We start from the raw sequence: 25949 nt of genomic DNA, 5'->3' as shown, positions 1-25949 counted from the left end.
ATGGCTTATTGCAATGGGTAAACTGAGTCACGCGTTGTGTCCTTGGCCGAACGAGCTGGCTGTGTTTATTGAACAAGCCATGTTTAAACTACATAAGGGTAGTCCTCGGCTTACGACCTCAAATTGAGCCCAAAATTTAGGCTGCTAAGGGAGACATTTGTTAAGCGAGTTTTGCGATCTTTCTTGCAACCGTCATGCAGATATGATAACACGGTTGTTAAATGAATCCGGCTTTCCCATTGACTTTGCTGGTCAGAAGGTCGCAAAAGGGGGAATCACGTGACGCACACCCCGTCATAAATATGAGTTGGTTGCAGGGGACGCTGCAACGGTTGTGTTGAGAAACAGTCCTCCGTCGCTTTTTCCCAGTGCTGTCGTAACTTCAAACGGTCACTAAACCGACTGTCGTAAGTTGAGGACCAGGTATTGTGAATTGGCCAGCACCTGGTCAGTAAAAAAGGGAGTCCTCTTCTGTTTTTACTAAATGCAATTTGGCTTTTATTCATCCATTATAGCCAGGAGTCAAATCCATTGCTCTCTCGCCCATAAGGACTAGCAACTTCATTTTCTCAAGACAACAATCTTGTGTAGTTTTGGACTTTCAGCACACCCCCCCCCCAAATGTACATTCCAGAGGCTTATAAGCATCAGCAAAAGGATCTTGACCTTCCGTGAACAGAAAGAACCATACCAAAAAAACAAACCCCCCCCATATTTTTATTTGCAAAGGATAAAAGGCAGAAAAAAACAGTTGGGAAACTCAAACAGCCCTGCTTCCCAGCTGCTGACAAGGAGAAAATATTTGCTCAGAAGTGAAGGGTGGAGGCCGGCTTGCACGCCAAGAATGAAGGATGTTTGCTGGCCGTAAGAAGAGATCTGCTTTTTTTTTGTTTTTGTTTTAAAAAAAAAAAGTTTTGTATTTGCAGAACTGTCAATGCAGTTGTTAGGCCTGTCCTTTCGTTGCAGGAGCGGATGCTGGGATTTGAAGGGCGAACCCTCCACAAATAAACTCAGTACAGGGGCCGGTCCTCAACTTAGCAGTCTCTGTTGCTAAGTGAAACGTTGGTGAAGTTGAGTTTTGCTCCGTTTTACGAGCTTTCTTGCCACATTTGTTAAGGGGATCACTGCAGCTGGTCAATTAAGCAGCACGGCTGTGGGCTGAATCTGGCTTCGGCAGAAGGTCGCAAAAGGGGACCGCGGGAGACTGCATCCACCGTACGTATGAGTCAGTTGCCAAGCGTCTTGAGTTTTGATGGTGTAACTTTCACCAGTCACTAAATGAGGCACTGTCTGTACTGGTATTACCTACTGTGAATTGTGAAACATCTGCAAGGGAACAACCAAGGTCAGAGTATCAAGGACTCCACATTCCTTCTCCTCCTCTCCACAATCCCCACTCCCTTCTAGCACTGATGATGTTACCTAGTTGGGTCATGAAATGTCTGCAAGAAAACCTCCAAGCTCAGAGAGCACCAAGAACTAACTGATTTTCTTTCTCTTTTTCTCTTTCTTTCTCCTTCTCCTTCTTCTCTTCCTTAATCCCCATTCCCTTCTGGCACTGATGATGTTCCCTAGTTGGGTCACGAAACGTCTGCAAGAAAACCTCCAAGCGCAGAGAGCATCAAGAACCCCCTTGCTTCAATCCTTAAATATTCCCCTTTATTAATGTCAGGTTCTGCTACTGCATGAACCTAGATCAACCTTTAAGCAAACCACAAATCTCTTAAGAGGACAAGCCGGCACATCTGAGTATTTTTACTTTGTTTGCCAAGGTAGATAGATCCAAACCACCCCAGCAGTTAACAGAGGCAATATGAGATGCGTGCAAAGCCTGATTTGCTTGCTTCGGGCTTTGCCGGTTTCGTTGAAAATATCTCCGTTTCCATAAATTGCATTTAATCAATGAGCGATCCTAGGGTATGATTTAAAATTTCCCCTCTGGAGACAGGCAAACAAAGCAGGCGTTGAAGCAGGAATTCATATTTCAGCTTTGGGTTTTCCCTGAATTCAAAGAAATCACATCCAGCCAGGTGAACTTCTTAAAAGATTTTATGAACAAACATGGGGAGGGAAGAAGGAAACGCTTTGGAAACGGATAAGGAGGATAAATTTGCTGAGGACGCTTTTCCTAGCTGGGTTGGCTATTTGCATTTTTCAAGGCACTACCTAACTCCAGAATGGATCAACCACGTGTGGTTCCCCCCCCCACACACACACAAATAGAAATGATGGTTTGCAGCCTCCGGGGATTTGGACGGCTTGTTGCTACCCAAACATCCCCATGTATAACTGTTTCTCTTTCTGAAGATAACTGCTGAGCTGTGATTGGGTCAGCTGCAGATAACGCTTGACGTTGGCATCTGGGGAGATAAGCCGGGAAAGAGAAAGGAAAGGAAGTTTTTAAAAAGTTAAAATATGCAAGATGTGCTTGAGTGCAGTGCTAAGTCAGACCAGATGATCAGCTTTGGGGTCCTTGCTGCTTCTCTGAGCTGGGTGGTTTTCTTGCAGACGTTTTATGACCCAACTAGGTAACCTCACCAATGCTGGAAAGGAATGGGGTTTGTTTATATACAAGTAGCTTGCTTGCAGAGGCAAATCCCACTTCCTTGTAGCACTGATGGTGTTACCTGCTTGGGTCATGAAATGTCTTCAAGAAACACACCAAACTCAAGAGAGCCCCATGGACACCAGAGTTCTCTTTCTCCTCTCTGTAAACGCCATCTCTCTTCTAGCATTGATGATGTTACCTAGTTGGGTCATGAAACGTCTGCTAGAAAACAACCCAACAGTGACGACGTGATCAAAAGTCAGTTGCTTGGCAACTGACTCGTATTTACGATGGTTGCAGTATCTCCCCTTTAGTGACCTTCTGACAGTCAGTGGGGAATTACTAATTTACTAATTGTTACTAATTTAACAAGTGCAGGGATTCGCTGAACAGCTGTTGCAAGGAAGGTCGCAAAATGGGGCAGAACCTACGTAGCAAACGTCTCGCTTAGCAACATCAATTTTGGGCTCCACTGCGGTCGTAATTCGAGGACTGCCTGTAGGACTCACCTTTGGGCTGCCGGCTGGTTGCCGACAACAGATAGTGTTGTGCTTTGTCGTAGTCCCCCAGGTGGTAGAAGGCCACACCGGCCCGGTACAGTGCTTTGACGTTGTCAGGTTGCCTCTCTAGGACTTTGAGACTGTAGTCTTTGACCCGCTCATAATTCACAGGTTGCATCTGAAGGAGGCAAGCTGGAGAGACACAAGTGTGTGGTTTCCGGGACACACCAACAAAAGGCAAGAAAAATCCCGCCGAAAGATGCAAATGAAGAGAGTGAAAGCTAGACAACTTGACCACACTCATTTTCCAGTTAAAACGCAGGCAGTCCTCGACATGGCGATGGTTGCTTAGCAACCGTTCAAAATTACGACAGCTTGGTTGCAAAGCCGGCCATCGCTGCATCACCTGACTGCATTTCAAGCGGCCTGCATTTAGGACCGTCTGCAGCCCCCCCTCTCCCCCCATAGACCACGATTTATGACATTTTTGCCCAAGTGCAATGCTAATTTTCTGCTTTTGGGCCAAGACCGAACAACAGGTTCGCTTAAAACAGCCAAAATGGCTGAGGACTACCTGTATGGCTGGCTGGTAAGTTGACTGACAGAGGAAGATGCCTCAGAAAAAAATAATAAAATTTGGCTTACCGGCAAGATTATTGTAGCAATCGCACTGGATGCTATACAGCTGTTTTTCCTGGTCTGGGGTCATAGTGGGCTTTTCGCCCACAAATTCCTGCAGGGGAGAAGGCATGCTGGGGTCCAGGCCTTTAATCTGCAGTAAGGCCCAGTGGTAACGGCTCACCGCCTCCCTAAAACGGCCTCCTTTGTAACAACGGTTCCCTTCTTCCTTGAAAGTGCCAGCCTGCTGGAGACGTTGCTCCGGGATTGCTTCGGAAGAAACCTGAAAGAAGAGAAGGAAATAAATTTTAGTTAGTCCTCGACTTACAACAGTTCATTTAGGGACCGCTCAAAGTTACAAGGGACGCGGTGGCTCAGTGGGTTAGGACGCTGAGCTTGTCGATCGGAAGGTCGGCAGTTTGGCGGGTCGAATCCCGAGTGCCGCGTAACAGAGTGAGCGCCTGTTACTCGTCCCAGCTTCTGCCAACCTAGCAGTTCGAAAGCACGTAAAAATGCAAGTAGAAAAATAGGGACCACTACGGTGGGAAGGTAACAGCGTTCCGTGCGCCTTTGGCGTCTAGTCATGCCGGCCACATGACCACGGAGACGTCCTCGGACAAGCGCTGGCTCTTCGGCTTTGAAACGGAGATGAGCACCGGCCCCTAGAGTCGGAAACGACTAGCACGCATGTGCGGGGGAACCTTTACCTTTACCTTTACAAAGTTACAACGGCACTGAAACAAGTGGCTTATGACCATTTTTTTTCAGTTACAACCTTTGCAGCATCCTCATGATCAGGTGATAAAAATTTAGATGCTTGGCAACTGACATATTTACGACGGTCGTGGTGTGCCGGGGTCACGTGATCCCCTTTTGCGACCTTCTGACGAGCAAAGTCAATGGGGAAGCCAGATTCATTTAATAACCGTTTTCTTGACTTAGCTGCAGTGATTCACTTAACAATTGTGGGAAGAAAGTTCGTAAAATGGGGCAAAACACGCTTAAGAAATGTCTCACTTAGCAGCAGGCACTTTGGACTCTGTGGTCGTAAATGGAGTATGACCTGTAAAATAAACGAATTTGTAGAGAGATATTCTTTAACTTTTTAAGAGGAGACTGGACAGCCACTTGTCAGAATAGAATAATATTGTTGGAATTATCAGCACTGATTAAAAAAATCACCATTGGTTAATTGCAAAAGGCAGCTTGACTAGGAACAGCTGCCATCCCTGGAGGAATTATTAAACATCTGCTTATTATTAAACAACTGCCTGACCCAGGTCCTTGGGAAGGACTAGGCTGGTGGACAAAAATGCCAAATATAGCCAAACATCTGGATAAACGTACAACCAACCACAATAACAACCACGAGCACCCGTTTAACAGTGTCAGCATTGACAAAATCCCCAACAGTCAATTGCAAAAGGCAGCTTGCCATCCTGGCACCAGACCTTTCATATTATTAAACATCTGCCTCTCCCAAGTCTTTGGAAAGGACCCCACAGCTGGCTGGCCAAACAGGCAAAATCCAGCCAAACATCTGGCTGGCTGTGCAACCCGCCATCATTATTATTATTATTAATAATAATAATAATAATAATAATAATAATAATAGTACACAATTTGTGAGGAGATGGAAAAGAGGCTGATCAGTCTTCCCATTGCACCGAGGGAATGCAAATGCATGCCGCCCAGGCAACCTCTGGCTGCATTTTTTTTCCTCTTTTGCAAATTGCAGCCCTGCTTTTCAAGGAAGGCCCCCTCCCCCATTCGCCCCAACCGTCCCCTTGGCCCCCCCCGCCCCCATTTTGAATCAGGGCTCTTCCCCGGCAGGAATGCAAGGAAAAGGAGGAAGGAAGCCCACTTTTCCCTCCTTCCCGGGGTTGCTTGCCCGGGGTACCTTCGCCGACGCCATGTGAGGCCCGGGAAGAACACCGGCTCCCGCCAACCAGCCATGCAAAGCAGGCTGCTGCTTTCCAGGGGCCGCCACGCCCTCTTCGGGACCGGAAGCCGAGTGGCCGACCCAAAAAACTACCAAAATGGCCAGCGGACGTTGACACGTGACCTGTTGAATTTCCGCAAATGGGCTGGCGTCTAAGAGCTGGGTTGGTTTTTTTTTAAATTTTATTTTATTTTTAGGGCAAAGCTGTCTTGGCTTTTTGCAGGTTTGGGGAAGCCTTGGTTTGTAAACTAGGGCGTTGCAGATTTTTAGTATTGTTATTGTTACTGTTGTTTTCTCTGTTTGCACGTTACATTGAAGGCATGAAACTGAACTGCAGAGATTTATTTGAAAAAAGCTTGGCAAATAGCCAGTAAAATTGGAAATGAAATCCCAATATTTCTTTCTGTCTGTTCATCGTTCGGAAAGCCAACCTTTCCTCCCCAGAGATTTAATCATAGTGAATTCCTTGAGCCAAAATAGAGTAAAGGAGATTTTAGTGACTTTCCTGGTTTCCTTAAATTGCATTTTATTGTTTTAGCCAACTCGGACGATACATGGGCAAAGACGTGTATGCTGCACATTAATTTTTAGTTTATAAAAACGAACGATATGCAGGAAATGCGCAATTCTCCTTATTTAAGGATTTAAACACTGTCCAGTTTATTTAGGATTTATTTTTTTCCCTAAAGATGGTTAAGCATTTTTATGAAGCTGCTTCGTTTCTTTCCCCATGGCCTAGAAAGCTGCACCTGTCCAAGAAAAGGTCAAAAGGAAATACTTAAATACTTATATCGGATATTATTGGAGAGTGTGTTTGTGTGTGTGCAAAAGATGGCGGCACCTCCAATTTAAGTTAAAAAAAAAAACCAGTTTCATTCAATGGATGCAAAATCTAGCTGGACGTTTCCCCCCCCTCCATTTTGTCAAGCCAGGAGCAACATCTTCTCTTTTGCCTCGGATTGGTGGAGCGCCAGCCAATCAGAAAAATCGGCCAGTCGCCTTACGCCCGCTCAAATCGACACGACGCAGGGCCCGCGTGCGCGCGCCCGCCCGGCCGCCCGCTCTTCAAAGCCCGCGCGCGCATGCGTAACAGCTATTTAAAAAAAAAAAAAGCGAGGCAAACCTCTCCTTTCAAAAAAAAAAAACAACAAACAAAAATAAAATAAAACAACAGCAAGAAGGCAAAGACTACTCCCGCTGCGGTTGCCTCTCAAGGAGAACGTTCTCCTTATTTATTATATTAGGAGACAGGGGGTGGGGAAAGAAGAAGAAGCGGCTTCCTTCCGTTTGATCGATGTCGAAGGAAACGAAACGCTTTCAATAAATAAATAAATAAAAGCGGGGCTTCCCCGCGCATGCGCGGAGTAGGCCCAGGCGCGCGTGCGCGGCCCTTTTCCCTTTGGCGGGCCTTTCCTGTTCTCTCTCTCTCTCTCTCTCTCATATTCCCTCACTCGCTCTTCGCTTCGTTTCCCCCCCCCCTCGCGCCCCCTCCGCGCTTGCGCAGCCGCCTCGCCTTCCCGCGCGCGCCAAAGGCGGGCAGGCCGAGCGCGCAGGCGCGCCAGCCCCAAAGGGCCCTTCTTCCCGCTCCGCAAGGGTGTAGCCGCCGGGCGGCGCGGCCTTGGCGCGCGGGGCTGCCCGCGCAGGCGCCTTGGCGTCGGAGCGCGCCCCCCTCCCCCCTGCCTCCCTCCCTCCCTCATCCGCGGAGCGCGCGCGCCATGGACGTGAAGCGGCTGAAGGTGACGGAGCTGCGGGCCGAGCTCGGGCGGCGGGGCCTGGATTCGCGCGGCCTCAAACTCGACCTGGTCCAGCGGCTCCAGGAGGCCCTCGACGCCGAGATGTTAGCCGCCGGGCCTGAGGAGGCCGGCGCCGAGGCGGGAGCGGCCGGCGGCGGCGGGCAAAGCCTCACCCGGGCCCGCCTGGGCGTCGAGGGGGACGACGACGACGAGGAGGAGGAGGAGGAGGAGGAGGAAGAGGAGGAGGAGGAAGAAGAAGACGCGGAGGGGGAGGAGGAGGAGGACGAGGAGGCGCTGCTGGCCGACGAGGAGGAGCCCCCGCCAGGCCAGCAGCAGCAGCAACCCCCGCAGCCCGAGGCCACGGCCGGCGGCGAGCAGGCCCAAAGCCAGCCCGGCGAAGGCCGCGCGCAGCAGCCCGGCGGGGTCAACGGCGCTCAGCCGGCCGCGGGGACCGGCGAGGAGGCCTCGGCCTCGGCGGGTGGCGAGGCCGAGCAGGGCGGCGACCAGGAAGGTAAAGGCGGCGTTAGCGGTGTGTGTGTGTGGGGGGTGGTGGTGGTGGATCGGTCTCCCTCCCTCCCTCTTTCTTTTCTTCTTCCCACACAGCCCCCCCTCCCCCCTCCGGGCTTCCCCCCCCCCCCGAGGCCGCCTTTCCCCCCGATCCTACTGGGGTGGGGGGAGGGGCGGGGGGGGAAAGGAAGGGAATGGAATTGGATGCTTTATTGGGCCGGGTGGGGTTATTGTTTTCAATATCTGTATTTGTACATTCTATTATTTATGTCACTGTTCACCTCCCTGAGTCCTTAGGGAGAAGGGCGGGATACAAATCAAATAAAATAAATAAATAAATAAATAAATATATAAATAAATATTGTTAGAGACGCCAGGAATTGGTTCAGAAGCACTGAGGGTACTTGGAAAGCAACACATTAAATAATAATAATAATAAATAATAATGATGATGATGATGATGCAAATACATAGCAATTTTGAACTAACTAGACCTGAATATTCTGACTTTGCAAAACAAAAAAAAAACACACTACCTTACTCGGAACTGCCGATATACTCAAGACAGCTTCTTAGGTTAAGACCTGAACTGTTAAGTTTTTACCTGTCCCAGATTGTGAATTTTAACAACAATGCCCATATATTATACGTGCCTATATACGCAGACGCTACCTTAACATTTCTTGGGTCCTTGGTTAAGACCTGAACAGTTAAAATTTTTAACAGTCCCAGACTGGGAATCGAATTGAAGATTAGTAATAATCGTATGGTGATGATGAAGAAGAATCCAGGCTGAACAGGTGTCGGATCATAATAAATAAATTAGAATAAATAAAGCTGACATCCTATTATCGTGTTTGTAACGCCATCAGACATCCACATCTGTCTGTCTCAGATCCTTGGGAAAGAGAGGCGGAAAAAAAATGCCAAATTCAGTTTGAACATCTGGCTGATTGTACAATGAACCATAATAATGATAATAATAATAATAATGCCAATAAAATGGAGAAATAAAACAAAAGGCCTAAAGAATGCTACAGCCACACTCTCTGGGTTGATATATCAAGTGTTCTAATTAGAGAGAGACCCTAATTAGAGAGAGACCGGCTTTCCACCACCACCACCACCAGGTACCCCTTTTATCCATCCTCCCCAGTACTGCAGCGCCCATTGTCCCCAACCTTTCCCCAGGACCCCTCATCCCCATCCCTTTTTTTGATCTTTATGGATTCTATAATAATACTAGGTACAACCTGTTGGTGCCTCACTATCTTCTCCCTCCTGGCTGCTGTGGAGGCTTGGGGAGGGTCGCTGTTGTGGGTGGGCTCCTCGCGAGAGCGGTGGAAGGCAGGAGGCGTATGTATGTTCCCCCACCACCTTGAAACATCTAAGAGATTGTGTTGCATGGCAGTTGGCTAGCCGGATGGGAGATGGCAGCTCCCCCCCCCCTTTTTGCAATGAGCGGGGCTTGTTTCATTCGAAATATGGTAATGACGTGGGGGGGCTCTTAGGGGGGCCTTGGCAATCCTAGAGGATGCTTTCTGGCAGTAAGCAGGCAAAGAATTGGGCTCCCATTTTTATTTATCTGTTTGTTGGTTTGTTTAATTGATTTTCGGTTTCTTGCAGCGAGCAGGCAGAGAATTGGGCTACCGTTTTGTTTATTTATTTACCTGTCTGTATATTTATTTATTTGCTATTTGGCTTTCCGCAGTGAGCAGGCAGAGAATTGGGCATCAATTTGCTTGCTTGCTTTTTCTTCTGCCTTTGTCACTTTGTAAGTAACTCAAGGCAGCAAACATAGGTAAGACTAATTCCTTCTGTTTCCTCACCACTACAACCCGGAGAGATGTGGTCTGGCTGAGAAAGAGGGACAAATAGTCCTCAAGGTACAGCCGTTTGTTTAGTGACCGTTTGAAAAAAATGGCTTAGGGTGGATCCTCACACTTAGGGCCACCGTTGCAGCATCTGCACAGCAAAATAGTGACCCCAAATGACCCCTGCCTCTAGTTTGCCAAAAGATCATCACAGTTATGGTGAGCCAACTGAAATTGAAGATTCTAGTTGGTGACTAGGAAAAAAAATGGCTGATTTTGCCAACTACTGTTTAGTAAATAGAAATAGTGAAAATAGGGACATTTGCTCTGCGGAAGTCTTCCTCTACAAATGCATTAATGCTGTGGCAGCCTCTGATTTTTTTGCAGGGTGGGGCATCCCTTAAAAGCTGTTTTAGCACAATAGTCTACAGTATAGTTTTCTGTTCCCCCCCCTCTTTGTGCTGAATCTTAGATTGGGCTCCTTAGAACAAAATTCTGCTCTATTTTACAGCAATATACTGTAAAATTGCTTTGGTAGGATATGCATGGCAGTGATTTGTGTAAAATATGTTGTGAAACACAGACTGGATCTGATTTTGTTTTGTCACAAAGTGTGGTCCCCATTCCCAACTTTGTGTCCTCTCCCATTGTTAGGGATTCTCAGTCTCTAAATAAATTCCTTTTAGCTTGCTTTCTCATCTAGATTAAAAGGGGGCATAGTATCACACCTTAAATAAGGTAATGGGGTGGGTTAAAACTTATCTATCTGAATTTGAGGTGTATTAGTAAAATCTATAATTGTCCTCATTGCTGGCAGACTGGAGGGAGTACAATAAAGTTAAAACAAAAACTCCATGTAAATAATTAAATATCCACAGAAATCATGCATAAACATTATAGGTATTAATAACACTAAAGTAGTTTAAGACTCTAATGTGTTTGAAATAAAGTTGAGTACCATCCACAGCATAAGTTGAAGAATGTTGTGGATGATACTGTATAAATAATTATAATTATAGAATAATTCTTACTATTTCAATTTGTGTGCTTAGTAGATAGGAGGGCATGGCTGCCTGAACAGTTGCTCTATTCTTCTTTGCTAGCTGCAAGAAATTTATGTTTTGAGGTTTTAATCTTTTGTAGCCCAGAACATTTTCTTTATATTCCCAGCAGCCCTCTCCTGTATTATTATTCCCTTTTCCTTTGAGGTGACGATCATATGAGCAATATAAACATTTAAATATGGCAGTAAGATTTGGTCTTGGTATGCAATGCCTATTTTAATTGTCACACTCTAACCATGTGAGATTTATTCAGTTTTCACTACAAATCTGATATACTCGCTGTGTCTTTTCAAGAAATTTGAAGTGCTTCTTGTGCTTGATTTAGCAAATAGCAAGTCCCAGATATAATATTTAATCAGTTTTTTTCTAGCAAACTGCTCTCCTTTAGTTTGCAAAACCGTCGGTTCCCCAGGCCCAGTGAGGGCTTGATTAAGTGTAGAACTTGAAATAAAATTTCACAGTTATCTGCAGGGGGCATACTAATGACATAATGAATTGCATCGCTGACTACACAGGCCTGTTGGAAGTTCAGATTGTACATATGGGATGAGGTTGGATTTTAATCTACTGCAAGATTGATTTTCTGCATTCAGAAAGCTTTTGTAATGTATAAGCATCCACATTAGTCTTTAAAATGGGGGAGGCTTTTCCAGAAAGTATGAATAAGGGATAATGTACATATCAATCATTCATTTGCTAAAAAGGACTTCCCTCTGAGACCATTATGGAAAGACAGAACTCCAGAGTGGAAAATAAAACATGCCATTTTGATTTCATGCAGTTGCATTGAGTGATAGATACCTAAAGTAGACGGATATGATGAGAAGCTTGTTCATGATTATTTATTTTCTGGGCACAAGAGATTTGGGCTAGTCAAGAGTCTAAGCACCAGGCTAGGGTAATATTCTATGTCTGAAATGGTCAAAAGGGCTTATGTGCTTTCCTGTATGTTTTTCTTTTTTTTTCTTTCTTTTTAAACAAAATCTGCCTGCTTGTTTTTTGTTTTTTTTTTCCTGCCTCTTCCCAGCAAATGAAGATGAGAAGGCAAAGCAGGCCGGGCCGGACGGTGAACGCCACGGCCTCAAAAGACAGAGGGATGAGAAGGAAGAGCACGGTCGTGCTTATTTTGAGTTTCGAGAAGAGGCTTATAACAGCCGGTGAGCCGTGCACCCTTTGGGCTGGGAATTTAACCTGCCATGCCGGAGGAGGGAAACAGAAGTGGGATAGGGAATTTGGAAGGCGGGTTTCTGCGGCTTAGAAGCAAATAATGAAATGTGATCAAAGGTTTGCAGCCGTTGATAATGACTGAGGTACCAGGCAGTCAGCGGCTGGCTGGCCCTCACCTTTCGGTGGAACACAGAATGCACGGCGTCATAGTGATTAGGATGTTGGAGTGGGACCAGGCAGACCCAGGTTCAAGTTGACTTTAGTCATGGAAGCTGCTTGGGCAACTTCTTTATCGATGTCTTAAGGCAGGGGTAGGCAACCTTGGCTCTTTTATAACTCGTGAACTTCAACTCCCAGAATTCCTCAGCCAGCATGGCTCAGCTTGGAAACTTCTCCCTTTCCCCTCAGCCTGGCTGGCTCAGGAATTCTGGGAGTTGAAGTCCACGAGTCATAAAAGAGCCCAGGTTGCCCACCCCTGGTCTAGGGGGAACAGGTAGTCCTCAACTAAAAACAATTCATTTAGTGACCGTTTGAAGTTATAACGGCACTGGAAAAAGGGACTTGCGACCATCCCCATGGCCACATGATCACAATTCAGACACTTGACAACTGACTCGTATTTATGACGGTTGCAGTGTCCCAGAGACACGTAAACACCCTTTGCAAAACCTTCTGACAAGCCAAGTCAAGGGGGAATCCAGGTTCCCTTCACAACTGCAGTGATTCCCTTAACAACCCGGGCAAGTAAGGTCGTAAAACAGGGCAGCACCCCCTTAACAAATGTCTCGCTTAGCAACAGGAATTTTGGGCTCGACTGCGGTCGTACGTCGAGGACTACCTGTACCCCGAAGGAATAGAGGCCACAATTGGGGAGAGCAGATGTTGCTTTCTTTTACTTTTTTAGGAAGGCGAATTTTAAAGATGGTTTTCTTGGTTGTCCTTTTCAACACAGATCTAAGTCTCCACCCCCTCCAGAAGAGGAGCCTAGGGCAGAGGATGACGAGACTCTCGTGATGCTGGACACATGTACGTATCGATCCTGCGCGCATCTCTCTAGTGCCATAGGTGAACATAACCGCGAGATGAGATATGTATAACTGCAGAGCACCAGGTGAATCTCAGTGCTGATCAAGGCAGCCCCAGTTGCCTGAAGGAGATAATTGAAATCTGAATGCTTCTGTGGTTTTATTTTAATGGTCCTTTCGAGGCAAAACACTTAATCTTAACACTTAACACCAAGAGCCTTGGTGGCGCAGTGGGCTAATTCCTCCTTAAGTAACACCAGCTGCCTGCAATTAGTGTAGGTTTGCATCCCACCAGGCTCAAGGTTGACTCAGCCTTCCATCCTTCCGAGGTAGGTAAAAAGAGGACCCAGATTGTTGGGGGCAACTAAGCTGACTTTGTAATAATGCCACTTGGGGGTGTGTGTGAAAGCCCTAATAAGCAGGCATGTACATAGAATGAAGGCTACTGCTAAGCTTGTAAGCCGCCCTGAGTCTTCGGAGAAGGGCGGGATATAAATGGAATTAAAATAAAAATAAATAAAAATAAAAATCTAAGTTGTAACCAAGTCCTCCTCACTTCAGTAGTCCAGGCTCATAAGGGGAGCCTGCAGCCTTGTTCTTTATTAAAGAACAATTCTGTGAATTCACTGGAATTCGTTCCTGCTGTACAGGCTGTTAGCTTTTTCCCCACATTTAATCTCCCGCTTCTGGTTCAACAGGGAAAACGATGCAGTAAAACAAATCGCAGGCCTCAAAAGTCTTTATTTTTGTTTGTTAAGGAGTTGGCAAACTCCGGTTTTAACTGTGCCTCACTTCTCTTTCTCACACAGACACATGCGATCTTCACTTCAAAGCCACCAAGGACCGCTACGGAGGCCAGCCTCTGTTTTCTGAGAAGTTCCCCAATCTCTGGTCTGGGGCAAGAAGCACACATGGGGTGAAAGGAGGCAAAGTCTGCTTCGAGGCGAAGGTGAGGAGGCTGGCAGTCCACGTTAGGCACTTTGGGTCAGCAAAAGTGGGGTTGGGGCCAATTGAGGGGTTGCACTGTATTGAATTTGCGGGGCTGGGTTCTAACTGGGCCCGTCTTCACTGGGCAAAAGGGCTGAAAATTGGTAGGGGAAAAATTGTAGATTTAGAATTACTTAAAAGATTTAGACAATGGGCACAAAGCAGCATGTTTCATACAGGTCGTCCTCGGACCAGGATTTCCGTTACTAAGTGAGGCGATTGTTAGGCAAGTTGCATCTGGTTTTACAATTTGGCAGCTGTTAAGCAAATCAATGTAGTCGTTAAGTGAATCAGGCGGTCATTCAGCAAATCCGCCTTCTCCCATTGACTTTGCTTGTGGGACGCCGGCTGGGAAGATTGCAAATGGGCGATCCTGGCACCCTGCAGCAACCTGTTGCAACGCTGCAACAGTCATAAGCGTGACGTCCGCTTGTATGTCACTGGTTTCATTGCCACTGTCACTTTGAACTTGGTTTGCAAGTCGACTCTCTGCATTCTGAATAAATTGACTTGGAAGTCCAGTTGCTTAAACCGCTAAGATTCGCACTCCCCCCCTCCCCCCGCCCGTTTCTCATCTGGTGGTGTGCTCTTCGTAGGTGGCACAAAACCTGCAACTCAAGGAAGGCTGCACAGAGACCCAGCTGCTTCGCGTGGGCTGGTCTGTCGACCTCTCCCGTTCCCAGTTAGGTGAGTCGCCCTTCTAGGTAGCCTTTCGGGACGGCTCAGCGAATCTTGCCTTGGGTGGTGGCGAGGGAGGGGGGGGCGCAGCCAGGGGATGTCCCCAGCCCCTCCTGAGTTAAGCGCTGCTGCCTTCTAGGTGAGGATGAGTTTTCTTACGGCTACGATGGACGAGGGCTGAAGGCTGAAAATGGGCAGTTTGAAGAATTTGGCCAGAGCTTTGGGGAGAATGACGTGATCGGTTGCTTTGCCGTAAGTGCCGTTGAGAGAAGGCTTGATGGCGGTGGGGGTGGGGGTGTCTTTGGAGAAAACCCTGCTTTTGTGCAGGAACCAGGTGCTACACAAGTGAACTCGCTTTGTTCCTTGATCGGGTCCCATTCAGAAGACCGCCACATGTTCTTTAAGTGCCATCTTCAGCCTTTGCTCTAATCTCCTTAGAAGGGCCCCATCCGTCTGGTTTGCTGACCGTTCAGCAAAGCATCACCGCTTGCTGCTTAAATGGCGAGGAGCCCTGAAACACAGCTCGCAGGGCCCAAATACTCGCAGGGCTGGTAACACACACCACACCCCCACCCCAATACACACACCTTCCGTCTCCTGCCTTGCAGAACTTCGAAAGCGAAGAGGTGGAGCTGTCCTTCTCCAAGAACGGAGAGGACCTGGGCGTGGCCTTCCGAATCAGCAAAGAATTGCTGGGCGACAGGGCCCTCCTGCCCCATGTCCTGTGCAAGAACTGCGCCGTGGAGATGAACTTTGGCCAGAAAGAAGAGCCATTTTTCCCAGTTCCCGAGGGCTACCTGTTCATTCACGCCATCCCTGTTGAGGAGCGTGTGCGTACCCCGCCACCGCCCAAAGCGCCTGCAAAATGTGAGGTAGCTAAGTCTTTTTTGTTTCGCTCCCTTTTTTTTTAAACCTCCCCATAACAGCCTGTTAGCTGCAGCTGTAAAAAAGCTGTCTTTAAATCCGATCCCTAGCATCCTCTGGCGTATTTTATCGCTGGGTAAGAAATCTGTAGCCCTTTAAGTGAAGTAATAATTAAGGAAGACAATACAGCTCCGGGCTGCTCACTTTAGTCTAATTGGAATTATTTTTTTCTCCTTGGGCAGGGGTCTCCAAACCTGGCAACTTTTAAGATTTGTGGACTTCAGCTCCCAGAATTAAAATCCCTCAGCCTTAGCTGAGGAATTCTGTGATTTGAAGTCTGCCAATCTTAAAAGTTGCCAAGGGTGAAGATCCCTGCCCTTGGGCATCCTCCCCCCTTTGTGTAGGTGTGAGCATTGCCCTGTGCCCTCTGTTTTGACCAGTGGCAAGGAATGGTTTCCCAAAAGGGAGAGGTTTGTCTTAAAACTCAAGCTCCAGGAACTATGTGTGAGGTGGTTGGTTTTTTTTTTTTTTTTGTCTCTTACAATTTCTAAGACTACCGATATTTGTAGCTCAGAGTTAACTGTGGGGCCCTTGGTGCTCTCCGAGCTTGGTGGTTTCCTTGCAGACGTTTCATGACCCAACTAGGTAACATCATCAGGGCTGGAAGAGTAGGTTTGTTCTCTGTACCATTCAAAGGAGACCATTAAAAATACATTTGGAAGTTTAAGATTGTACCAATAGAAGAGCATATTAGTAGCTCAGGGTTGAACTGTCGGGGTCTCTGGTGCTCTCCAAGCTTGGTGGTTTTGTTGCAAATAGATCATGACCCAACTGGGTAGCATGATCAAGTGCTAAGAGGGGAATGTGGTTTACTCTTTATTTATGTACAGGTGGCTTGCCTTGTTGGGGGTGATGGATGTTACCTAGTTTGGTCATGAAACTTCTGTAAGAAAACAACCAAGCTCAGAGCACACCCAAAAACTCCACAGTTCTACGTCGCTCTGATTCTCTAAACTAACCGGCCCTGGTCTTTTTAGACCTTTGATTCCCATGGTGACTAGTCCTCAGTGCCCCTGGGAAGACCATAGAAGCACCCCAGAACAATTGAGACTTCCACTCACTGCTTCTGTGGAAAAGAGTCATTTTGACTAGCAGCCATTGATCGCTTTATCATTGGAATCCCTGCAGACGTTTTTTAAAGCCAGTCATGTCACTAGTCCTTGGGATACCTCGTGATAGGCGATTGCTGTTGTTTCTAATTGTCATGCAGGACCCACAGCTTTTTCAGTGGTTCAAAGCTCTTCTTGAGTGCATCTCTCTCCTAATGGACTGGTTAAAAACCTAGCCATATTTTTTGGCTACCGCATCTTGAAGTTTCTCTTTTCTCTTTTTCCTGGTCAAGGCTGTATCAGCCAAGCTGAACTTTGGCACAGAGGAGTATTTCAAGGCACCCCTATAATCTTAATAGCATTTCGGCAACTCCTTTCCTACACAGGCCTTGATTGGATGGCCTTGCTTGCTCGCTCACTCACTCTCTCGTGTCCCTGAACCAGGTTTTGCTGATGGTCGGGCTGCCAGGATGTGGGAAAACGTTTTGGGCCCAGAAGCACACCCAGGAGAATCAAGATAAGCGTTTCAACATCTTGGGGACCGACAACATCCTGTACCAAATGAAGGTAAAAAGAAAAAAAAAGGGGGTGTCCCTAACAGCTGTAAGAACGTACGACCACAATTGAGGCCATAACTGCACAAGACAGTTGTTAACTGAGTTTTGCCCCATTTTACAACCTTTTTTGTTTTTTTTGTTTTTGTTTTTGTTTTGCCACAGCTCTTAAGGGAATCACTGCAGTTGTTAAGTTAGCCAGGCGTTTATTATGAAGTGAATCCAGCCTCCCCGTTGACTTTGCTTGTCAGAAGGGCTCAAAAGGGGAATCACAGGATCCCCGGGACACTTTAACCGTCATAAAAACACTTGCTAGTTGTCGAGCGTCCAGCTATGTGAGAAATGATCATAAGTGACTTCTTTCAGTGCCTTGTAACTTTGAATAGTCACTAACTGAAAGGTTGTAAGTCAAGGACCGCCTGTATCTAGGTGGAGAACAATAAAGGAAATTACTCAAGAGGTAACTCTGCCTCCTTCTTTGAGAATGACAGGAGGTGTCCCGTGGGCCTCAAAACTCTTGTTTTCATCAGATTAAAAACCAATCCAGTCCAGTGATATATAGCTTACAAAACCTTTGGGTAGGAACTGCCCTTGATTGACCCCTCCCTCACCTTTTCCCAAATGTTGGGAGTTCCTCCCTCCTTTTTAATCTTTCCAATCTTCTCCCCTCCCCTCCCCCCAATTTCTTTCCTCCACAGACAAAAGGCCCAGCGGTTGAAGACCCACTGCCTATCGAAGCTCGCGATTCGCTGCTTCAGCAAGCTGCCCGTTGCGTGAGCAAGCTGGTCCAGATCGCACCCCGCACACGGAGGAATTTTATTCTCGATCAGGTATTTATACTTTTTTTTAAAAAAAACAACCCCACAGACCTCAGATGGATTAGTCCCAGGAAGAGAACAAATGTGACAGAAAGCGTATTTGCCCCCAACAATGTGGGTCCTCATTTTGCCGACCTTGGAAGGATGAAAGACTGAGTCAACCTTGAGCCGGTGAGGATTGAACTCCTGGCTGTGGGCAGTGTTGGCTTGCAATATTGCATTCTAAGCACTGGGAAGGAAGGAAGGAAGGAAGGAAGGAAGGAAGGAAGGAAGGAAGGAAGGAAGGAAGGAAGGAAAATAGGTAAATAGATAGCAATAGCACTTAGACTTACATACTGCTTCATAGCGTTTTACAGCCCTCTCTAAGCAGTTTACAGAGTCAGCCTGTTGCCCCCAACAATCTGGGTCCTCATTTTACCGCCCTCGGAAGGATGAAAGACTTGAGTGAACCTTGAGCCGGTGAGAACCGAACTCCTGGCTGTGGGCAGTGTGGGCCTGCAAGACTGCACTTTAACCACTGCGCCACCAGGTCTCCTAAACGGGAGCTCTGCTTCGGCACCTCTGGAAGGCTTCGGGGTGCAATCCAGATGACACGGTTGCGTTCTCTGGGATTCCACCTCGGCCTTTCTGAAGCTCCCTTTCTCCCCCCCCCCCGCAGTGCAACGTCTACAATTCCGGCCAACGGAGGAAACTGCTGCCTTTCAAGGGCTTCCTTCGCAAAGTGGTGGTGCTAGTGCCCAGCGAGGAAGCTTGGGCAGACAGGCTGCAGCAGAGGGAGAAAGCCGAAGGGGAGAACGTGCCAGAATCGGTCATGCTGGAAATGAAAGGTACGCTCCATTCCAAAGCCTGGATTTGGGGTGGGGGGGTAGGGGCACTCATTTAGGGGAAATTGAGGCTGGGGCCTTCTCATCTCTTTGGCCTTCTGCATCCCTTCACCCCAGCCAACTTCTCCCTTCCGGACAAGTGCGACTACGTCGACGAAGTCCTCTTTGAAGAGTTGGCGAAAGAGGAAGGCCAGCCTCTGGTCACTAAATACAAGGAAGAGGCTCGGAAGCTCCTCCCACCCTCCGAGAAACGGACGAACCGCCGCAACAACCGGAACAAACGCAACCGCCAGAATCGCAACCGCGGCCAGGGATACGGTGAGGCTGGAGGCGGGCCAGGCAGGCTTTGCGGGCACATCAGAAAATCCAGATCGATTTCGCCAAGCCGAAAACTCTGGTCTAACTCGCTTTTCTCTCCTGTTTTTCCCAGTCGGAGGCCAGCGCCGGGGTTACAACAATCGGGCCTATGGGCAGCAGCAGTACTGGGGGCAACCTGGAAACAGAGGCGTGAGTATATCTTTAATTTTGTGGGTCGTCACACAGCTTAGACGTTCAGGTTGGATCTGGCCTTTTTTATCTCCCTCTATGGGTGTTTGATGGTCCTAAAGGTCTTGTGGCAGGATGTCAGCTTTTCCAGAGTCAAGCTGCCTTTTGCAATTGACCGACTTCGTCAATGCCGACAGTGCTCCTGTTTGAATCCCACCCAGGGCGCCTGTCACAATTGGCCCTACCTTTGCTTTCTTTCGCTGCAGGTGTTCTATTTTTCTCTTCGCAAATCTTTGTATTTTATTATCTTCTCCAATTCTTCCTCTACTATCCTGTTGCCACGTCGCAGGAGATACATTGCGCCTAGTCAGACTGGTGTTGAATTAGTCAGTGCCCGTGGTATTCGAGTGGCGCTCCAGTTGTTTTGGAGCTGTACCTCCAAGGCTCTTAACGCTATAGTTATTATTATTTATTTTTTATGCCACCCATCTCGCTGATAACAGCTAATCTGGCTGGCCTTCATATATACACACGGACATACATATACACACACACACACACACACACACACAATAAATTTAAAAACAAATCCTGGGTGTAGACATTTGCAGTTAGTAAAAATAAAAATGATGAACTCCGGGATATAAGAGAAAATTCTTCTTTATTGCTGAGCTTTCGTCAGTAAGCTGTTTACATCATCAGAGCAAGGGCTTAATGATAAGGGAGTCAGTACATATACACACACACACACACACTCATTCCATGGAGATAGTTCATGGTCTTGCTTGCTATTAACCTTCTTGGAAGTTTCTTAACATTGGTGAATTTGGAAGATGCTCTGTATCTTTGGGAGCCCTCAGTGGCCCTTGCCAGCTAAATCGGCAATAAATAGCAATAGCGCTTAGGCGTATATACCGCTTCATAGTGCTTTACAGCCTTCTCTGAGCGGTTTAGAGTCAGCCTCTTGCCCCCAACAATGTGGGTCCTCATTTTACCGACCTCGGAAGGATGGAAGGCTGAGTCAACCTTGAGCCAGTCAAGATCGAATCCCTGGCTATGGGCAGAGTTAGCCTGCAATACTGCATTCTAACCACTGGGAGGGGAGGGAGGGAGGAAGATAGCACTTAGATTTATATACCACTTCACACTGTTGTACAGCCCTGTTTAAGCAGTTTACAGACTCAGCCTCTTGGCCCCCAACAACCTCTCTCCTTATTTTACCGACCTCAGAAAGATGAAAGACTGAAATCAACCTTGAGCCGGTCGGGATCGAACTCCTACCAGTGGGCAGAGAGCCTGCAGTACTGCCTTCTAACCACTGCGCCACCCTGAAACTCAGGGTGACGACGCCTGGCCCTGGTTTGAGCAAGCCACGGTCTAAGGTTGAAGCTTCTGAGCCATGGCCCTTGGGCCTCGATGCTTCTAACCGACATCGTTAACACACAGGGTTATCGCAACTTCTACGACAGCTACAGGGGCAGGGATTACAACCGCTTCTACGGACGTGATTATGATTACAACAGATACCGAGACTACTACAGGGACTACAACCGAGAGGTAAGAGGCTGTCAATTATACTTCCAGAGAAAAGAGTACTGGTAATCCTTCACGTATGACGTACGTCATGGTGAAGCCTGCCCATCATGGTCGTAAGTTACGACGGTGACATATTTTACGATTTTTTGTGATGTGGCAGTCCTTAAGCAGATGTTGCAGTTGTGGGGCGAACCCGTGCTTCCCTGCGGGTATGGTTTTGCCCAAAACTGGAAGTGCCCTTACCCTTCCTATAAGGTTCTGACGACAGGCAGTCCTCGACTTACGACCACAAAATTTCCATCGCCAAGCGAGGCAGTTTCTGAGTGAGCTTTTGCCCTATTTTACAACCATTCTTGCCACCGTTGTTAAGAGTATCACCGCAAATATTAAGTCAGCAACACGGCCGTTCAGTGAATCTGGCTTCCTTCCCCGTTGACTTTGCTTGTCAGGAGGTCGCGAAAGGGGATCACGTGACCCCGGGGCGCTGCGACCGTCCCAAACACGCGTCAGTTGCCAAAAGTCTGGATTTTGACGGCCGTGTAAAAAGCAGTCTCAGGTCCATTTTGTCAGTGCCGTTGTAACTTTGAACAGTCCCTAAGTGAACGGTTGTCAGTCGAGGACTACATGTAGAAGGACCTGGTGATCTCCAGTCCTCCGCACCCACCAATAGGAGTCGAGTAGTCGAGCTCTTAAATCTGTTTTGGAGATTTGTATTTACTTGGTTTCACTGGCTGTTTTTCAGTTGTTCTCTTAACTCGGGGAAACCCTCTCCCAGCTCCCTGCTTTAACTCATCCCCTGCTCTGTTTCCAGTGGCAGAACTACTATCAAGACAGAGACCGATACTACAGGAATTACTACGGATACCAAGGGTACCGGTGAAGCCCCATTTAGCCGCCTCCACCCTTCAGCCAAGCAGCCAGGCTCGACAAGAGGGAGAAAAGTGGGTGGGTGGGTGGGTGGGGAAAGAGGGAGACGTTCCCCCCCCCCACTTTTCCAGAAGCAAGCAATGGAAACAGGGTGGGGGGGACGTGTGGGGGGGGGAGGCGGGGCTGTGGAAAGTTGGGGGTGGGGGTGGAGGAAAGTGGTGGCTGGGTTGGAGAGGGGTGGGCAGGGGAGGTTTAAAACCGAAACGAAACAGAAAAAAAATTGTAAATTTTTTTTTTTAAAGTTTGTTGGAAAAAAAAATATTGTCTTATTCTATAAAAAGAAAAAGAAAAAAAAACCACATTTCGAACCTAGTTTAGACATTTGTAATCCCCGATTGTTCGCGTGGGAAAAAAAAAAAGAAAGAAAAAGAGCAGCACTTAAGGCTGTCTGTGATCGGATAGGAAAAATAGACACGGCGGAGCAACTGGGCTGGCAGCTTGTCCTTGTGGGGGGGGAGAGGAGGGCAGGGCTCCCGGGGGGGGGGCGATGCAAGGAAGAACGGGGTGCAAGGGGTGGCTTAAGCATCCTCCGTCTTCCTCTTTTCAACCCAGGGAGGAGGGCACGTCGTCAACGCGTCATTTTTTGTTTTTCTTTCTCCCCAAGACGGGCATCAGGAAACCTTTGGCCTTTGGTACCTCCCGCCCGGGGCAAAAGCTAGGCCTTCTCCTCCTCCTCCTCGCGTTGTCAAAATCCAGCCTGCCTTTTTTTTCAGACCGTGAATTGCCGGGTGGCCCGTTAGATGTTGGGTGCCGTGTAAGCTGGAGGAGAACTTCCCCTTGCCTGTCCCTCCTCCGAAATTTCAAGCCAGGCTCCCGAATCCCTCTTGACCTGCCCCCAAGCCAGCCCCTTGCCCCTGTTTTGAAGCCCGGGGGTCTCTTTTTTTTCCCCCCTCTCCTCTCCTGAGACATTAGCCGGATCCTTTTTGATCATCTCTGTATAGAATCTACGTCGTCCTCCTCCTTTTCTCCTCCTATTTTTATTTTTTTCTTGAGGGTATTTTTTTTTTAAATTTTTTTTGCCTTGATAAGGAGAATGAAAGGAACGAAATCTCTCAGGGTTTCCGCCGGGTCTTCTGGCTGTTAGCACCTGACATGTATATAAGGGAAAATCTGTGCTAGCAGGGCGTTGTTTGTTCTTATTTTTTTCCCAGCTTCCAAGTAGCTTTAATGTGGAGCATTGAAAGTTTTTGCTTTTTTTTAAAATAAAATAAAAAATAAAACTTATCAAGGGCGGAGTTGGGGGGTGGGAAAGGGGAAACCCATCGTCCTGTGGCGGTTACGGTTTTGATAAACGGATCGGCCTCTGTACATAACGTGGGGAAGGGGAGAAGGTCTGCGTTGAGGGGTAGGATGGATGTCTCTTGTTTTCTGGCTTGGCAAATGAATTTTGGTGTTTTATTTGAAAGCTTAGTTCTCTTTCTGCTAGTAATCCCTCCCTCCTTTTTCCTCTTCTTCCTCCCCTGTTCTCCCTTTTTCTCCCTTTAATGAATTAACGGCGTCTTTTTTTGGCTTCTCACAGAACAAAAGAGTTTTGAGAGTCTTTCTGTCACTGGATGCCCTCTGGATGCCCCCTCCCCATTGTGTAAATACCCCTTCGCTTCTTGGCTCTGCTTGTCTCCAGCTTGGCTAATTATGTCTTGATTCCCATCCACAGGGATTAAAAGATTAGTTCCTTGTGATTCACTGTGTTTGAAATTCAAACTTTTTAAATTTGGGGGTGGGTGGGGATGGGGGTTAGGGTTCTTTTTCCTTTCCCTTTTTTTTTTTTAAAAAAAGTTGGCTGTTTTATTTTATTTTTATTTTTTAAAAAGATATATTCTCCCGAAATCTCTTCCCAGTCTTTTCAAGCAGCTTTTTTTATTTCCATCCCCATTTAAAAAAAAACAACAACAGCAAGAACAACACACAAACAAAATGCTTATTATTTCTGCATTTCAGCCAGATTCAGAATCCTGTCAGCTTTCGGGAGGTGCCTGGGGAATTTTTATTTTTTATTTTTTATTTTTTTTAAAAAAAGGAAGTTGATACGGACGAGGGGAAGGAAAGGCAGAATTCTATCTCCATGCACGTGTGTGTGTGTGTGTGTGTGTGTGATTGTGTGACAAACTGTTTTTATATCTAAATTTAACTGGTATTTTCAATACTTAAGGCCACCGGGCGGGGAGAGGGGGGGAAATTATTCTTCTGGAGAAGAACAGTGCAGTTGTCAAGAATGAGACAGGGAGGAAAAGATAACGTCAGCAACTGACCGCTTGCATACGTTTGAAATTGTGGAGGGGCTCTGATCAGCTGAGGGTGGGCATTCCTTGCCCACGTGCAGAGTGCCAGCTGCTGAGATCACAGTGAGGCGTTCCTGGGTTATACCTGTTGGATCACAGGATAAGGGGGAACAGGCGCCTGGGCCCAGTTAGCTTCTGTACTTTCTAGGAAACAGGTTTTTGGGAGGGTTTTTTTAAATAAGGGTCTTTTTCAGACGGGACCTTTAAAAAAAAAAGGGATTTCTGACTTTCTGGACTGGGGATGAGTGAAGATGCTGCACCCTTAGACAAACAGACCGAGAGAGAGAGAGAGAGTTCTTAGCAACTTTAGTAGATGTCTTTTCTTTTTCTGCACATTTTTGTAAAAAAAAAAAACGAACAAAAAAGAGAAAAAAAAAAGTCAAACGGTTAAAAAAAACCCCTTTAAAAAATTCAGCCTGTTTTAAAAAAAAATGTTAGTGTTTTTTCATGATTGTATGTCTTAGTTGCTGTAGACACAAAGGCTCAAGCGAAACCGAAGGCAGTAAAAAGAAAAAAAAAATGTTTTTACGAATGGTGAAACGTTTTAAGCGGCCAGTAAAAATAAAATAAAATAAAATAAAAAATACCGGGGGGGGGGGATTGCCATTGAACATGTAACCGTGTGGTTGTTTACATCTGTAACTTTTCCTTTCTTAACAATTCTGGCATCTGTAGGTTGGAAAAAACCTCCATTTTTAGAATAAATTAGCCATTCGCTTGACTCCAGCTTTTTCTGTTGCACTGCTAACTTCTTCAGTGTCGCCGTTTTTGAAGCTTTTGGGCCCTTCTGCTCCTCCTCTTCTTCCTCCCCAATTAAACACAATCTCCCAAGACCAAACCATACTGGAAGTTAATTCTGATTTAGCCAAAACCTTCCTCTTCAATAAAGTTGAATGTAGGTAACCCTCAGAACTTCTGCCTCCTGTTTCGTTGTTAAGAGGGAACCGCCTTTGAGGGCGGGATTTGCATCTGGTGCTTCTCCATCACCCATCTTCTCATGGGGCCGTGAGTACAAGCAGTCCTCATGGTAGTACCCACAATTGGAACCCACAGCTTGGGTCTTTTAAAGTGAAAAGCGGTTGCCAGCAGTGCTTATGATTGGACTTCAGCTTTCCTTTGCTGTAGAGACCAGCAAAGGTGGTTAGTGCGTGGACAGCATGCAAAGATAATTTTTCATCCGTGTTACAACTGAATGGTGACTAAAAGAGAGTCACTAAACGAGGAGCACCTGTATAGCCTTATTTATTGGGTTCTTGTTCTGTGAGCTTGGGGGTTTTCTTGCTGAAGTTTTACCACCCGAGTAACATCGGTACGTAGGAGAGGATATAAACAGCCAGATAATTCCCACCTCGCTCACACCCTGACAACGTTACCTAGCTTGGTAATGAAACGTCTGCAAAAAAAACCCTACCAAGTTCAGGCAATTATAAGGACTCACTAGCTAAATCGTGAGCTGCATTTCTTTCTGCTCTTGATGGCTTTTATTACTGAAGCTTTTATTGAAAAGTCTGCCTTACATAAGCCTGATAAAATTTTGGACGGGATTAAGGAATGTAAGTGCATCTTAGGTCCTTTTCAGTATCACTCTTCTGATCCAATATGCTGTGTCCCACTGGTTTTGTAGTGCTTATTGGGAATCCCCCCTGTGGACGATATGGCTGGTTTAAAAACAATTTTTCACTTTCATCCTAGGTGAAGAAAAGTTTAAAATAAAATAACACTTGGGAGCTAGGACAGCAAAGATGTCTTACAAGCATCTTAGTACTATTCGTTCATCCCAGCAACTTTTAAGATGGGTAGACTTCAATTCCCACAATTCCCCATCATGCTGGCTGGGGAATTCTGGGAATTGAAGTCCACTCATCGTATGGAGCATCCACACCACCAAGCTATGGTTTTTTTTAACCTGATCCATGCAATAAAAAGCTTGCTTACTGCTTGCAAGCAAAAACGTCTACAAACCATGATG

The 25949-nt window shown here is 46.8% G+C and overlaps 2 protein-coding genes across 4 annotated transcripts; one reads left to right on the top strand and one right to left on the bottom strand.

The window, feature by feature from the left end:
* Positions 1 to 904: 904 nt before the first annotated feature.
* Positions 905 to 6180, bottom strand: TTC9C (tetratricopeptide repeat domain 9C). Of its 2 annotated transcripts, XM_083374751.1 has the most exons (4): positions 5567 to 6180; positions 3694 to 3949; positions 3058 to 3240; positions 905 to 2360 (listed from the first exon to the last, which is right to left on the bottom strand). In XM_083374751.1, the coding sequence occupies exons 1-4, from the start codon at positions 5579 to 5581 to the stop codon at positions 2266 to 2268; spliced, it is 549 nt and encodes a 182-aa protein (XP_083230877.1). In that variant the 5' UTR covers positions 5582 to 6180; the 3' UTR covers positions 905 to 2265. The 2 variants fall into 2 exon arrangements, with proteins under 2 accessions (XP_083230877.1, XP_083230876.1); XM_083374750.1 differs by lacking the exons at positions 3694 to 3949; positions 5567 to 6180 and having other exon boundaries at positions 3058 to 3635.
* Positions 6181 to 7234: 1054 nt separating this feature from the next.
* On the top strand, positions 7235 to 24564 carry HNRNPUL2 (heterogeneous nuclear ribonucleoprotein U like 2). Of its 2 annotated transcripts, XM_083374590.1 has the most exons (14): positions 7246 to 7852; positions 11754 to 11883; positions 12846 to 12919; positions 13728 to 13867; positions 14502 to 14592; positions 14723 to 14835; positions 15192 to 15455; positions 17001 to 17123; positions 17809 to 17940; positions 18587 to 18755; positions 18870 to 19070; positions 19183 to 19259; positions 20685 to 20795; positions 21586 to 24564. In XM_083374590.1, exons 1-14 carry the CDS (start codon positions 7324 to 7326, stop codon positions 21652 to 21654), a joined length of 2223 nt encoding a protein of 740 aa, XP_083230716.1. In that variant the 5' UTR covers positions 7246 to 7323; the 3' UTR covers positions 21655 to 24564. The 2 variants fall into 2 exon arrangements, with proteins under 2 accessions (XP_083230717.1, XP_083230716.1); XM_083374591.1 differs by lacking the exon at positions 21586 to 24564 and having other exon boundaries at positions 7235 to 7852; positions 20469 to 20771.
* Positions 24565 to 25949: the final 1385 nt, after the last annotated feature.

Source organism: Vipera ursinii, assembly GCF_947247035.1.
Source record: "Vipera ursinii genome assembly, chromosome: 15".
Classification (NCBI taxonomy): Eukaryota; Metazoa; Chordata; class Lepidosauria; order Squamata; family Viperidae; genus Vipera; species Vipera ursinii.
Note: the sequence above shows the minus strand (reverse complement) of the source record. Positions and strands in the feature narration are given on the sequence as shown.

Coding starts and splice junctions, on each gene's coding strand:
- TTC9C (XM_083374750.1), bottom strand. CDS start 3,514: ATGGGGGGAGAGGGGGGGCTGCAGACGGTCCTAAATGCAGGCCGCTTG. Junction 2,361..3,057: donor AACCAGCCGGCAGCCCAAAG/GTGAGTCCTACA, acceptor TTATCTCCCCAG/ATGCCAACGTCAAGCGTTAT.
- HNRNPUL2 (XM_083374590.1), top strand. CDS start 7,324: ATGGACGTGAAGCGGCTGAAGGTGACGGAGCTGCGGGCCGAGCTCGGG. Junction 17,941..18,586: donor GGAATTTTATTCTCGATCAG/GTATTTATACTT, acceptor CCCCCCCCGCAG/TGCAACGTCTACAATTCCGG. Junction 19,071..19,182: donor CAACCGCGGCCAGGGATACG/GTGAGGCTGGAG, acceptor TGTTTTTCCCAG/TCGGAGGCCAGCGCCGGGGT.